We start from the raw sequence: 15,943 nt of genomic DNA, 5'->3' as shown, positions 1-15,943 counted from the left end.
GGAGAAAAGGGAACCCTTGTACACTGCTGGTGGGAATGCAAATTGGTGCAGCCACTGTGGAAAAACAGTATGCAAGTTCCTCAAAAAACTAAAAATAGAACTACCAGATGATCCAGCAATTCCACTCCTGGGTATATATCCAAAGAAAATGAAAACAGTAATTTGAAAAGATATACACACCCCAATGTTCATAGCAGCATTATTTACAGTAGCCAAGATATGAAAGCAGCCCAAGTGTCCATCAAGAGATGAATGGATAAAGAAGATGTGGTATATATACACAAGGGAATATTATTCAGCCATAAAAAAGAATGAAATTTTGCCATTGGATGGACCTGGAGGGTATCATGCTTAGTGAAATAAGTCAGAGAGAGAAAGACAAATACTGTATATTATCATTGAGGAATCTAAAAAATAAGACAAACGATTATAACAAAACAGAAACACACTCGCATAGAGAACAAACTACTGGTTACCAGTGGGGAGAGGGAAGCGGGGAGGGTCAAGATAGGGGTAGGGGATTAAGAGGTACAAACTACTATGTATAAAATAAATAAGATACAAGGACATATTGTACAGCACAGAGAATATAGCCAATATTTTATAATAACTTTAAATGGAGTATAATCTAAAAAAATTATTGAATCACTATGCTGTACACCTGAAACTTATGTAACATTGTAAATCAACTTTTCTTTAACAAAAAGAAAAAGAAAGAAAAGATGAGAGGTTCGTAAACCTGAGAGTGTATCGGTGTCACTGGTGGGCTTTTTAGAACAGAGATTGCTGGGTGCCACCCCCAGAATGTCTGCTTTGACAGGTCTAGATGGGACCCCAAAATGAGCATTTCTAGCAAGTTCTCAGGTGTTGCTGCTCCAGGGACCACACTTTGAGAACCACTGGACTGTGTCTACAGATTCCCTTGTCCTCTGGCTCTGGCTGGGTTCCGCCACTGGAAAGCACAGGCAGAAGACTGGATTAAGTGGGGAGTGCCATCGAGGTACTTATTCCTTCAGCTCCCTTTTTTTGGGGTCACCATAGTCTGGCTGCAAGGCCACTAAAGGTCACACCTCTGACCAGGTCCTGGTTCTCTGGGTCCTGGGAACCTCTTCTTACTGAATCCTCTGCGGCCTAGGCATGGCATTTAGCCCCAGGGTACCACACTATTCCCTGCAGTCTCCCACAGCTAGCTCACATTTTCATTAAAAAAAAACAAAAAGTCACTTGATTAAATTATCCTCAAATCACCCTACTTGAAGGTCCCATCTATTTCCTGCTGGGACCCCGACAGATGCCAGAAGGGAAGCCTCATTTGATAAAATCTGCACCCCTCTCTGTGTAATCACTTCCTCTCCTCTGTGTAATTTCCTTCCAGTCAAGGAAGCACCCTCTGCAACTTCCACATGGGGAACGCTTGGTATTCTTGAAATTTCCCCTTGTCCACCATATATGCCCCAGGGCTACTTAAAAGTAAAGAACTCTTTGTTCTGTTTTCCCCACTCATTTCCTTTCCTTTCACTTCCTTTCTTTTCTACTCCCTGGAAACCCCACTGTCTCTATTGCTAAATTCTAAACAGAATCATTTGGAAGAAAGGGCTTATTTAGCCTAGGTTTCTCTTTCATTGTTTCTTTGGCAGACTGTGCCCTCCCTCCTTCTCTTCCCCTTTCATCTTCTCTGTTCTCCCTGGCCTGGGCTTTTGTCCTCCACTCCAGCCTCCTAGTGCCCTGGGTTCCTTAAGATGCTAATCACACCCGGTTTTCTTTTTGCACCAAGAATATTTCTATTTATCAAGCCAGCGCTGACTTCGCCTCCGGGAGGGAAACGTACAAGGGCAGGAACACTTTCCAATCCTTGGGGCTGTTTCTCTTTTCCTTTTTTCATTTCAATTCCAGGACTTTTTTTTTCTTTCTTTCTTTCTTGGTCCCCCTTTATGCCTTGCACTGCTTTTGGACGCACTGGTTACTTTGGCACTGTCTCCTCTCAGGACTGAGGGCAGACCCGGTCCAGCCACAATTTGCTGCAGAATTACTGACCCGTACATTAGAAAGGAGATTCAGGTTTCTTTAAACCCACCAAGATGGTATCATTAGGTGTCTGAATTTCCTCTGCCTCTGTTTGGGTTTCCCCAGAAGTAGATATAAGATGAGGATTCCAGTGCAAGCAGTTTACATAGGAAGAGAAGAGGACACCAAGAGGAAAGGGGGAGGGGAGTGAGACAGCCGAGAGAAGGCAGCCCAGGAAGGGTGGGCAACTGCAGCCCACTCCCCATGGAAGCTCTGGAAGAAGGTGTAGAACACACAACCCAGTGAAGGCGAGGATGAGGAGCGGGGCTATTTCGTGGTCTAGGGAGAGACAGCTTTGTGCCTGGACAGAGCATCCTGCCCCAGCTTTGGAGAAAGTCCTCAGGCAATGAGATGCAGACAGGGCAGGACTCGGGGGAAACCAGTGAGGCCCCAGGGCACACACTTTAAGGAGGCGCTTGCTCTCAGGGTCAGGCAGGTGCAGGGTCAACAGCTGAGACTGAGCCGCCCCTGGAATGTGGCACGCTGGGTGCGTCGCCTGCCTCACCCTAGTCCTGGCCCTGGATGCCAGCAGGAGTTACTGCACAAGGACGCGGTGGCGCCGTGGGGTGTGCATGGGACACGGTCGGCATCTTCTGCACCCTGCGATGGAGTCTAATCCCTTTCATTGTTCCCCTTGCTGCCTGGAGTCCTGCCTTCTCAGACGTGGCTCCTGAAGGGGATACGACTGTCCTCCTCTCTCCCTCCTGTGTCCCATCTCTCCACCCTCTTCATTCAGGCTCAGAATGTCTTCCTTGATCGACTATCACTGTTCCTAGAGTCATCCTGATCCAGACTTCCTCCATCCATCCTTTCTGGGTGTTCTCTGTTTTTTGGGGGAAGCCAGAAGGGAGAGACCCATGGCTCAAGCCCTTTGGGGCCTTGCAGGGAGTCTGTGCATTCCAACTTTCAGTCCTGTCTACTGAGCACCAGCCATAAGCCAGGTTTGGGGACACAGGAGTGCAAGAGACCCCTAGCTCTGTTGTTGCAGGACTCCTATTCTGGTGAGGAGATCAGGCAGCCAACAGACAGTCATGCAAATGCTCTCAACTCACAATAGTGATGAGAACTAAGGAGAAGACATGCCTTGTGCTCTTGGAGTGAATAATGGGGTTTTGACCAAATTATAATGGTCAGAAGAATTCCCTGAGGAGGTGATACCTGAGCTAAGATCTGAAGAATAAGTAGAACTTAGCAGAGCAAAGAGAGGAGGGACGGGCATGTTGATAGAAGAGAATGTGCAAAGGCCCTGTGTCACGGATGAGCAGGTAAAGTTCAAGGTACTGAAAGGCCGGTGGGGCTTAACCGAGGAGACTGTGGTGGAGAGGACACAGTGTGAAATGCGATGGAGAGAGGGCTGAGGGCCTTTGGAAAAGAAGGGCTCAACACTGAAGGAAGCCATTTGAAGGGTTTTCTGTGGACAATGGCATGTTTCAATTCATATTTTGAGGAGGTCCCTCTGGCTTCTGTTAGAGATCAGATAGGATACATTTGGGGGCCAAAGTAGATGTGGAACAACCAGGAAGAAGGTGGGCAGAGGCCAGGTGAGATCTGATGACGGCTTGGGCACGGATGCTGAGCGCAAGGGGTGGGCAGTGGGACATCCAGAAAGATACAAAGGCTTTCATCCTTGGCTCCTCAGGCTGTGGACCAGATACCTGGCCCGGCCTGGATGACCTTGTCTCTCGAGGGACAGGGTCTGTTTACTGTGCTCTAATTCTTTATTTTTTCTATTATACTATTGCATCATTATACCCATTTTACAGAGAGAAGACTAAGGCTTAGAGTGAGTACACAAGGTCTTAACAGCCTATAATTTAGTGGATCCCATCTGAACTCACCATCTGATATGGGGAACAGACAAGTGACCAGGTATTTAAGGGCACTAGTACATGATGGTGCTCAAGCAGAGGACGGTCAGAGCAAGCAGAACCTGTGCCTGGAATGCGAGTTCCCTGGCAGCAGAGACAGAGCATCCCAGTGCCCAGCACAGGGCCGGGCTCAGAGGAGGCCCACACATCATAGGTCTTCATACACATTTCCTGACTGTTTGAACGTATCTTTCCAACACTACATTTGCAAGAAATCTTTTTTTTTTTTTTAAAGAAATCTTGCTGCCTGCATTACTCTCTTCCAAGAGACAAATTATAAATGTTTTTCTGATTAGTTCTCCTATTCATAGCCGATTTCTAAATCAGCACAGGAAACAGCTAAGCTAAAACTTCTGCCTCTTTTTTCCTTTACAAGCTGCCTGTATCTTACGCTTTCTTCCTCTAAGCTTTTTCTTAGGCAATGTCTAGACAGTTAAAGAAAACAAAACAAAACACTGAACTGTGCTAGAAATAATTTGTTATTCAGGATTTTTTTTTTTTTTTTTTTTGGCTGAACTGGGTTACTCTGAGAACTGAGACCAAGGGATGCTTCGTACCCAACTGGTGAGATGTCAAATGGTCCAGGTTGGCTGTGCCGTGGCAGACAGGGGCTGTTGTTGACTCCTGTTCTAATCAGAGTATGTGCTTGGCATTTCGTGTGAGGTAAGTTCGTCCTCTGTATTTATGTTGTGTAGAAGGCTGTGCACACCAGTATTTGGCAATGATCATACTTGTGTGAGAACTGTGTGTGGTGCGTAGTTCTATGGCAGTCTCTCTCTCCCTCTCCTCCCAGCACTGAATATCATGCAGGGTCCCACACAAGTACTGTCACTGCCCTTGTTCAGGCCCCCTTGTCCCTTGCTAGGACTCTTGCAGTAGCCTAAGTGGTCCCTCTGCCTCCAGCCTCTCTCAATCAAATCCACCTTCCCAATAAGCTGCCCTGGTGATCCTTACAAAATAGACATCTGATTATGCTTCCCTGCCCCAACCTGGCTTATTCCACATCCCCACACGGGTATTCAGTGAATTTTGCTTAAAATAAGGAGGATGGTGTATCCACACTGCTCATCAGTGACCCTGAGAAAGTAACTCCATGGCTATGAGTAATGGTGCCAGGTACTGTGCCAAGGGTTTTACGAACCTTTTTTCAACCATCCTATCTTTATTCTTTTCCTCACTTTAAAGGCGAGAAAACTGAAGCTCAGAGAGGTCAGGTCACCTGCCCAGGGCCCCACAGCTGGGATAGGAGCCCAGGCAGTCTGACTCCAGAGGGCCCGAACTACCCTGTGCCACTGCTTTCATCAAATCACACACCAGGGGGTGCTTCCAGGAACGCTAGAGCTCACTGCTGAGCAAAAGGCAATGTTCTTCCACGCCTCCCCTAGCTCCACACAAAACAAGCTTTCTCCTGCAGGCTCAGGGCCACCAAACACTCATGCCGACACTGGCCCTGAGCGGCAGGCGCTCACCGTAGGGCCCTGCCCCAGCCAGCAGTGGGGTCTGGCAGGAGTCGTGATGCCCTAAACTTTACCTCCTGTGTGAACAGGGTAACCTTGGGCTCCCTTGAGCCCTGAGCTGGTCCAAACCCTCGGGTGCAGGCCAGAGTTCCCGGCTCCTTCTGAGCACCTATCCTTGCTTGGGACTCTGCCTCCTTGGAATAGCATTATCTCTCACCTAGGTGTTCTCAGCCCCTCCTTCACGGGCTGGACCTTGCTCTCCACCCCAAGATGCTGCCATGATGGGTTTTTTGCAGAGGGGGCCTGCTGGGAATACCCTTGTGGCTGGGCTTCCTCCCCGACCTGAAGAATTCTTGAGCGGGCAAGATCCAAGCTTCAGAGGTTTCCTGCATCTACTGTGCCTGGATCCAGCTCCCTGCCTGCCCGCTCTGGCTGAGATCAGCCATGCTCTGTTATCCAGGCCAGGGATGGCAGGGAGGCCGAGACAGAGCTCCACGCTTAGCACGTGGACCCAAATCTGGAAACATCAAGGGATTATTTGGTAACAAATTCCAGGTAAATAATAGTGATAGCCACTTTTCGTCTGTGTTCCCAAAGCCTGGAGCCCTCCCAGAAGGTCACCTACAGGATATGATGTTGCCGTATCGATTCTTGTTGCGGTTTTCATCCTCTTTGGCTGTGTCCCACGAGGCTGTCTGCCCCTCCGGTAAGGCCTAGAAAAAAAGGACAGAGTGATTAGAATGGCTTGAGATAGGAGCTTTATCTGGGTGTCCACAGGGAAAACGAGACCCACTGTGATGGCTCACACAGTGCAAAAGACTGTGTGTTCTTGGATGGGGCCTGGGGAGAACACAGACTTGTTCCCTCCCTGGCTTATTCACCTGTTCAGGGACTCAAATGTTATTGATGTCTTTTGTGTGTCATGAGCTCAAATCTGGTGCAGTAGGGGAGGCATTTGTTCATTCGTTCACTTGATGGATATTTGAATCCCTAATATGTGTCTGGTGCTATTCTAGGTACTTGGGATACAGTGAAATAGACAAAGCCTCCTTGAGCTTTCAGTCGACTGGGAGATGCAGCAAACAAGCAAGCAAACATATATAATTTTAAATAGTGTAAAATGCTGTGAAGAAAATAAAGCAGGGTAGAGGTATAGTGATCGTGCATGAGAATTATTTTGGATTGCACAGTCTGGGAGGGCTTCTCTGAGAAGGTAACATTTAAGCTAATTCCTTCATGATGTGAAAAAGCCAGTCATGCCAAGAAAAGTGGGAAGTGTTTTCCAGGCAGAGAGGACAGTGGATGCAAAGGTGGTAACCGAATGACCATGTTCAAGGATGAGGTGGGGAAAGCAGTGACAAAATCATCTGGAGAGGCAGGGAGAGAGTTCAGGCTTTATAACGCATTGTGGTCATTGGTAATGAGTTGGCTATTATTCTAGGTGTGATAGGAAACCATTCGAGCGTTTTGAGCAGGGCAGTTAGCTAATTTGATTTATGTTTTACAAAGCACATTCTGGCTCATGTATGGAATAGAGACTCTAGGAGGCCCAGGGAGGACGCAGGGAGATCACTTAGGAAGTTGTTAAAATAGTCCTGCCAAGAGATGATGGTACCTTGGACCAAGATGGTGCAGTGGATGTGGTGAGAAATGATTACTTTTAGGATGTTCAGTTGAATATTGCAGATTTTGGTTTTCCCCCAGAAGCAGCCTCAGAAACAAGGATTCTAGTATGAGATTTGTTTGGGAGGCAATCCTAAGGAGCTCATGGGTGGTAGAGTGGGAAAAGTCAGACAATCAAGGGAAGAACGCCAATACAGGGGTACATCAACGAACAAATAACCACTGCACCTGAGGCTTAATCCCATGGGCCCATCTCATGGCTCAGAGTTGTTCTCCCGGAGGAAGAAGGGAGTTGGGGTATTTATCCCCCAGTTCCCATCTATCACTGATTGAGGACAACTCTTAGGAAATCCCTTGGCACTTCTGTCATGCTCTGTAGACAAGGTGTGCATATTCTTTTGTCTTAAGGAAGTACTCAGGCAAAAAGTCACAGGTGCTTGCAGGAGGCGGGCATTGGGTAGGCATACAGGGGAAAAGTGAGTGTGGAGGGGATGTGGGCAGGGCACCAACACATCTACTACAGACGTGGACTATGAAGGAAAGAGAAGGATGAAGGCTGACTGGTTAAAGAACTGAGTGGAGAGTCACATCTTTCATTGAGATGGAGAAGAAACAGATGGGGGAGAAACAGGTCTGGGGAAGCAGGAATTAAACGTTGTGTTCTGGGTACATAAAGTATTGAATACTTAGAACCGTGTATAGCACTTGCTTCTAAACATGTTCAAAACAATAAAAAACCAGCAGCAGCAGCAGGCATGTTTGAGATGACTAGTCAACTTTCAAGCTGAGATACTGAGCAGGAAGTTGGACATAGAGGTTCAGAGTCAGAGTTAGAAGGAAGGAAGAGATGGGACTCATCAGTTTAAGAGAAGACAGACAAGTAAACAACCATGTGACGTGATTTAACAGAGTTATGAGCCAAGTGTTATGGAAACACTGGGGAGGGTGCAGCCACTTATCTCACAGAGAAGGAAGATGGGCATTTCAGGGAGTGGGAACAGCTTTAGAAAAGCTGCAGAAGCATGAATGTCAGACCACATCTTGACTACTGCCCCTACCCTGTCTCTGGTAGAACAGGCTGGATGCCCTACTCATGGCCCCTGCACTACTTCTGAGACTGAATTTGCTACCTCTTCTTCAGTCTACATAGCTCCCTGTCAGCAGTGCAGGGGAGAGGATCTTCCAGTCATCTTAATACACCAGCCTTGCCCACCTATTTCTTACCAGGTCTACATCCTAAGCAAGGAGAAGTCTGTAACCTGATTGGTCAGAAATTCAGCCATTCAGTGGGCAATGTTTTATGGGCAGGCAGGACCACTGTCTATTCAAAGCCCAGACCATGCGTAATTCCCCCTTTCTTGCTTCTGGTCTCCCATGTCTCTTCCAAGCCAGACATCTCCCATGTCTCTTCTAGAGCAGGAGTTGGCAAACTTTTTCTGTAGTGGGTCAGATAATAGGCAGCATGGGCTTGGTAAGCCACACAGTCTCTGTTCCAACTACCCATACTCAACTCCACTGTTGTAGAGAGAACACGATCCTAGACACAATGCAAACACATGGGCATGTCTGTGTTCCACTAAAAATTGATTTACAAAAAACAAGTGTTGGGCTGGATTTAGCCTGTGGCTGTAGTTTGCTGACCTTTATTCTAGAAGCATGACCATGCCCCTCATCTGTGCAGTGGTTGGGTAGATAGAATGGGTGCCCATTCTACTACCTAGTCATACCAGATTGGATGAAGATGGGGTGAGAGGTCCTTGCCTAGGCTAAGCCATGTTCTCTAACTTAGTTTTGCCCAGGGTTTTAGACCGGGGTAATAGAGTGCCTTCCCAGCAATTACTTGATCAGAATGTTGTTCTTTGTGTGTCAGAAACCCTTAGACTGGTACCCCAGAGGAGAAGCAAAACAGGTTCTAGGCTCTGCCCTAAATCTGAGTGTGAAAAAGTGCTATGGAGATAGAAGAGTGCTCGTTCTGCAAATGGAGGGCTTGTCTCTCCTTTTTCTCCTCCTCATCCTGTACTTACTCATTATAATTGACCATCTCCCTGCACCCCTCTTGCCACCAGTGCAGACCATCTGTAGACCACAAATGGTTCGTGCTTTGGCATGGAACTCTTAGAACCCAGATTCCAGCCCTTGGCCTCATCCTCTCACCCGAGCCAGGTAGCTCCAGCTCTTTCAGGCAACTTGCCAGGCCTATATACTCCTGGTTCTCTGCAGGGGTGGGAAGTGCTTGTCTCAGTGGTAGCATTAGACTTCTTGATGTTTAAGCTGATATTCTGGGGATGGATTTCTACCTGAAACCCTCTGTAATAAAAGCCACTATTCATCTAATATCCACCTAAAGTGCTATGAAACCGAGAATAGCACCCTCTGAATGTTTTCATACTCATTTTTTGGGCAAAAAAATCTGCTGGCTACTCATTATGTGCCAGGATTCAGGTTACAGTTAGATTAAAGTTTTGTAATGGCTGAACATTAGAATTGTCTGGGGAAGCTTTAAAACTCCCAGGCTCTACCCCAGACCATTAAATCAGAGTCTAATCAGGCATCAGTAATATTTAAAGCTCCCCAGGTGATTCTAATGTGCAGCCATGATTCTTGCAAATAGTGAATTTACCTGGAGAAATACTTTCCCACAGGTCTCCTCTTGCTTTGGTTTTGTCCCCTCCAATCCATTCTCCTGTATAATCAGAGAGATCTAATATGTGAATAGGACCCAGTTACTCCCCTTGCCATTGTCACTTCAGTATAAATTCCAAACTCTTTAATACAAGGTCCTTAATGATTTCACCCCATACGCCCCTCCAGCCTCATTTCTTACCCTTAAAACAATATTTCAGTGATTAGCAACTAAACACAATGCCACAGACAATTTCAGGTGTTACAGACTTCTGAGACTGACTGTATACACAGTGTTCCCTCTGCCTGAAATTCTCTTCCACCTGAGTCTGGCTGGTAAACTCCTACATATCCTTCAAAACCCAGTTCAAGCATCTTCTCTTTTGTGAAACCTTCCTTGCTTACTTTCCCACTATCCCACTGCATCCCCAGCTAGTCAGTCACTTCTATTATTAGCTGGACTCCTTTACATCTGATAATTTGAATGTCTTGTCTTCCAACCTGGTGATGGGCTACTCCAGGTAAAGGGTAGCACCTTATTCATGTCTGTATCTTCATAACCCAATACTGGCTTTGTATTTCGTATGTGCTTGAATCACCCCTTTTGAATAAATGAATGGATAGATAGATGGAAAAAAAAAATAGTGTGTGAGATGGCTTCTGTGCATACAGAGGCAAAGATCCTGGAATCTCAGAGGTGTAAGTGGCCTTGAAAATAATTTGTTTGTGCTCCCTTCCACAGTGGCCTTCCAGGCAGCTGATAAGCTGATCCCTAACATCTGTTAATTGGATACCATCAGACCTGGATGCCCTCGGTGATGGAGAGCTCACTACACCATAAAGCTTCCTGCCTCACTTTTGGACAGACCCTCTGGGCATTTCTTTGTTTACTCTGCCTCCATGTACTTCGCCTTGGCCCGGATCCACGGGGCCCCAGAGTATGCATGCACCCCCTGAACCACGATACTGCAGAAGTTTAATGAACGCCCCTGTCCACCCTCAGAGTCCTGAAATGGCACAGTTTGGGAGTCCTTTCAACATCCAGGCCATGCTCTTCAGGATAAACCCAGTGCGAAGATATGCTTTGAAAAATCCTAGATAGTTGTGATGAGTGGCACGTCTCCGTGGGAGATCATGCAGGCTCCTGGCACAGTCTCGGGAGCCTCTGTGTCCCCCTGGTGGGGGATGAAGGACAACGTGTGGGCCCCGGGGGCTGTGATGATGTTGACAAAGGCTGAGAGGTAACACCTCATGCAGCCGCCCAGGAGTGAGTGGTAATGACCTCTTAGTTTGCAGACTTTGATCACACATCCCTTTCCATTTTTAGGGAGCTGCAACCTAATAGGGGATAATCTCAGGAAGGAAAAAAATATGAGGGGGTAAAAGTATGAAAGGGAGTCTCATCTCCATCTTCAAAGTGAGCCAGCCGAGGGGGATTATTTTTGCATTAGTGGCTAGTTACAGTAGATTGACCAGGGAATGGTGGCAGTCATTAGGAGCTAATCACATTCTTCTGAAACCAAAATTGCCATCTCATTATATTCGTCCATTATCAATCTCCGCTTTCCTTTTCTCATTCTCTTCTCCTTAGAATGCTGAGCTCTATTTTTACACTCTTCTCTTAGTGTGGAAATGTTTCCAACTCTTCCACAGTGTTGCTTTTCTAAGGCAGTCATTTTTCACTTTTTTTTTTTTTTTTTAAGTCCTAAAAGGTGTATTGGGGGATGTCTGCATCTCTGGAGGTCTGAGCTGTGGTATTCATAGAATCCTCAAAAGGCAGATCTGAAAGGATCTTTTGAGAATGTTATTGCCTCACTTTACAGATCAGCAAAGTGAGGTCTGAAAACATGAAATGACTCACCCAAGAATGCATATTAAGTGAGCCCTTCTTCCCTCCATCCCTTCTTCCTTCTCTCTTTCCTTCCTTTTTCCAATGACCAGCTGGGTGCTAGGACTACGCTAGGTCCTAGAAATAATAGCAATGAACACGGCAGACAAGATCTCGTGGACTTTATGTCCTAGTTGTGGGAAGGTGCAAACAATAAACAAGATAATTATTGTTTAAAACAAGTGCTACGAAGGCAACAAACAAAGTCCTGGGATAGACAGTGACTCTGGACAAGGCACCACTTTAGGTCGGGTGGCTTGGGCAGAACTCTTCGAAAAGGTGGCATTTGAGAAGGAAAAGTGCAGCCCCTGACTTCCAGGAGCTGGCTTGGCACTCCCAGCTGGACCTTGGTGTTTTCCTGTTGAACTTAAAACAATTTCACAGAATGCCAACACCAGACAAAGCTCCTCTGAGACCAGGATGGAGCGAGGCTAAAACTAGACCACTCTGTAGTCATATCCAAACACAAACAGGAATACTGCCCAAGCCAAAAACAACCCAATAGCCTCGAGCCTGTGCCGCCTTCTAATAGTTAAGATTTATTAAGGTACCCAATCCTCCCACTTCCTATTGGTGTCTAATCCAGACCAAAGCCCCAAATCACCTAACACAGCTCGCATCCTACGAGTCCTGTCTGACACCCTCTTCCTGAGATTTCCCACAGTTCCTAAATCCAGCTTATTCAACTCCAGGTGTATTTCTACTGGTCTCCTGTTGACACCTTGGAGCTGAAAAACAGATGATGAGCAGAAGCCAGCTATGGCAAGAGCTGGGGGAAGAATGTTCCAGGATGACGATGGGTGTGGAGGCCCTGAGATGGAATGAGCTTGGAGTGTTCTAGAACTTGAAGGGAGGCTCTACAGAGCTGAGAGAATATAAGTGACACATCACGTGGATGGGGAAGGTGTGGTGCTCAGCTGAGGTCTTGTGGACCACGGCCAAGAACGAGAGTTTTATTTTAAGTCAATGGGGATGCTTTGGACATTTTTAAAAATGAGGAGGCGAAGCCAGTACCAGCATCGTGACAAGTGGCTAAGAGCACTTGTCTCTTAAACCCTCCCTTTATCCTTCTTGACGGGCTTCATAGACTTTAGGAAAAGATTATCATCTGGTAGCTGTCCCAGACCAACTCTTCTTATGGTTGGTAGGCATTCCACCTACCCACCCACCAACCATCCCTCCCAGTCATGGAGCTGAGGTCCTGGAGCCAGGGGGAGCTCAGATCACCTGACCACAAGTCACAGGCTTCTTCTGACCTGCTATGCTGAGTCACAGGACTCTGCAACCTACCCCGGTTTCCCCCCCTAATACTTCAATTTCTTGTTAAAACTGAGAATTGGCCCTGATGTCTGCTTGGCTGATTCCTCTTCCTACCTGTTGGTTTGGCCCTACTGAGATATGAAAGCCCTTTCTGAAGCTTGCCATCCTTCTTTGGACACTCTTCTCTGTACCTAAGCCTCCTTGAGTTAGGCCCCAGATAGTGAGACATCAGAACACAGAGTTTCCAAGGGTAGCTCTCCTCCAATCCATGGCTGAGCGTATCCTGCTCCGTTTCCTTTACCTGTTCACCCACTAACCCCAGCAGATTCTGTCGGCTATGAGGCCCTCCTCACTCCCTTTGGCTTGACTGTATCCCTGGAGATAACTGGATATGATATGCCCTGGGGTGTAGCAAAACCAGGCCCAGGGAATGCTGACCAGGCAGTTCCTGGCTGATGCTTCAGGGCACAGCCGAGGGCCTGCTTCCTCCGTGATCAGTCTGGCCTGCCAGGATTTCCCCGTGACCCCACCCACCATTGCACTCTCCTGATGCAGGGAAGATCCCAGAGAGTCTTCACAAAGGAGGAGCCATTTTACCTGGGTCTTTCACACATCTATCTCGTCAAGAAACATCTCTTGCCGTGCATTTGAGAGGGAAAAGGCAGGGCTTTGCAAGAGGGAGACAGACCAGAGTGTTTGGATATTTTTACTGCAAATCATTTTACCACTCCAAGTCTCAATTAACTTCTTTGAAAGTTAAGTCAATAATACACCCTTCAGGTTAGGTGTGGGGGAAGGATTTGACTACACAGGGGCAGCATGGGGAATTCTTTTGCCAATGGAACTCTTATGTACCCTGATTGTTTTGGTGTTTATGTGACTCTAGGCATGTTAAAACTCATAGAATTGTACACCCTGCGACCCCCAAATAAATTTTGCAGCATATAAATTTAAAAATGAAAAAAATACACCCCATGGAGTTTTGTGATGATTAGTGATTACCTGAGATAATGCCTGTAGGCACCTAACCCAATGCCTGGCACATGGCAGGTGTTCAGACTCTTCCATCCCAAGGATATGCTATCCAGCCCCCTTGTTTCACCCCCAGAATTCATTCTCTGACTCCTATTGAGCAGAAACATCCAGATTATTGTCACAAGACAAAAGAGGGGGGCTCCTTGCACCATCCTTCCTGGTTTGCCTCAGACCAAAGGGGTTCCCGGGATGTAGAACTTTCGTTTAAAACTGGGACCATCCTGGGAAAACTGGGACAACCTGGTCACAGGTAAGACACAGTATTAAGGGAGTGAGAAGGAGTTTTATGGGCGGTTGGAAGCCTAAGGTCTGGTCTCAACTGAGGTCCGTGAGCTCAGTAAATACCCATGTTTACTGAAGACCATGGCTAGCCGGTGGATGGCAAGGGCTACCATGGATGGCTGTACAGGTTGTGCACAACACAAGAGTACCAAATCTAAGGGAGTACCATTCATCTGGTAGGCATGACAGATTTCTATATATATTATGAACATCTTCTGCAAGGTGATAAAGTCAAGTATCTTGAGACAGGTGTACCTTTTGCTGTTTCACTCTGAGGTGCTATATGAGTTAGCGGTGGCCCTGGCAGAGACCACGCTTTCAACAAATGCCTCCTTCTCTGCTGAAAAGCACATGCTTTAGGGATTATAAATGTGGACAGAGAAGGCAGGAGAGGATGACTAATGACGTCTACTCAGAGTGGCATCAGGAGAGCAAATATTATTGTGTGCCATGTCACTAAGTAGACGGTAATTTATGAGTTCTGCTGGGGATGTTGAGCCAAAAGTCGGAGGGCGGCAAGATGTGGGTATTTGTCTGTGACAGGAGTTTGGAACAAGCAGAATAGTTGAGTGTGTATCTGCATATAGAGTCACAAACCACCCTTTAGAAGGCCCCACTGAAAGCTACGAGATCTCTTTTAAATGACAAAGTTTAGGTCAGCTGTTCTCAGCCTTTGGTAGGGATCCAGATTTTCTAGAGAATTTGGTAGAATGCAGAGGCCTGGGCCCTGTCCTGCATCCATGAGCCTGTGTCTCAATGTTCTTTACTAACTCCAGGTGGGTCTGACACATAACACAGTTCAAGAACCACTGTTTTAGCCAGGAAAGTGATTGGAAACAGCAAATTCCTGGGGAAGACTCACTCTGAAGACACTCTATGCACCTACAGAGACAGCCTACGATGTGAGCGTCTTTCTGTGTCAGTGTCTTTCTTTAAGAAATACTGCCTTTTAAATTTCTGGATGGCACAATTTTTTTTTTCAGTTTTTTTAAATTGAAGTATAGTTGATTTACAAATTGTGCCAATCTCTGTGGTACAGCAAAGTGACTCAGAGTCTAAAATACGGCACAAATGGACCTATCCACAAAACAGAAGCGGACTCACAGACCTACAGAACACACCTGTGGTTGCCAAGGGGGAGGGGGGAGGGAGAAGGATGGACCTGGAGGTTAGGGTTGGTAGATGCAAACTACTACATTTAGAATGGATGCGACTATTCTTTTTATTTTATTATTATTTTTAAACAACTTTATTGGAGTATAATTGCTTTACAACGGTTTGTTAGTTTCTGCTGTATCACAAAGTGAATCAGCTATATGTATACATATGTCCCCATATCCCCTCCCTCCTGCATCTCCCTCCCACCCTCCCTATCCCACCCCTCTAGGTGGTCACACAGCACCGAGCTGATCTCCCTGTGCTATGCGGCTGCTTCCCACTAGCTATCTATTTTACATTTGGTAGTGTATATATGTCCATGCCACTCTCTCACTTCGTTGACGGGACTATTCTTAACCATAAAGTTTTTCACCAGTACTCTGCAAATCAATTAATATTTAGTATACTATCTTCCACATGCTTCAGAGAAGAGAGATGAGTAAGACGCTGGCCCTACTTCCAAAAGGCCTATAGTTTGATGGGAAAGTTCATACTAGGGTACATCTATTCCTCCCATCTCTGAGCCTATGACCTGGGGGACCCCTGTGTCCCATTCCAGGCTACAGACTTCTGGTCCTGTCCACACATTTTCTCCATATGCATGCGTGAGCTTCTGGCAGGGTGCCTCTGGGTCAACAGCTCTCCCCTAAACTTGAAGTCAGCTAGAGTTAAGAGGTGGACTGTCA

The 15,943-nt window shown here is 46.7% G+C and overlaps 1 protein-coding gene across 2 annotated transcripts in view; it reads right to left on the bottom strand.

The window, feature by feature from the left end:
* PTPRT (protein tyrosine phosphatase receptor type T) overlaps positions 1-15,943 on the bottom strand; it is a 785,959-nt gene that overhangs the window by 63,757 nt on the left and 706,259 nt on the right. For both annotated transcript variants that reach the window (XM_068565244.1, XM_068565245.1), the window contains exon 16: positions 6,015-6,102. In XM_068565244.1, coding sequence (XP_068421345.1) covers positions 6,015-6,102 — 88 coding nt within the window. The remainder of the gene's footprint in view (positions 1-6,014; positions 6,103-15,943) is intronic.

Source organism: Eschrichtius robustus, chromosome 16, assembly GCF_028021215.1.
Source record: "Eschrichtius robustus isolate mEscRob2 chromosome 16, mEscRob2.pri, whole genome shotgun sequence".
NCBI lineage: Eukaryota > Metazoa > Chordata > Mammalia > Artiodactyla > Eschrichtiidae > Eschrichtius > Eschrichtius robustus.
The sequence above is the reverse complement of the archived record's forward strand: the minus strand, read 5'-3'. Positions and strand labels throughout refer to the sequence as shown.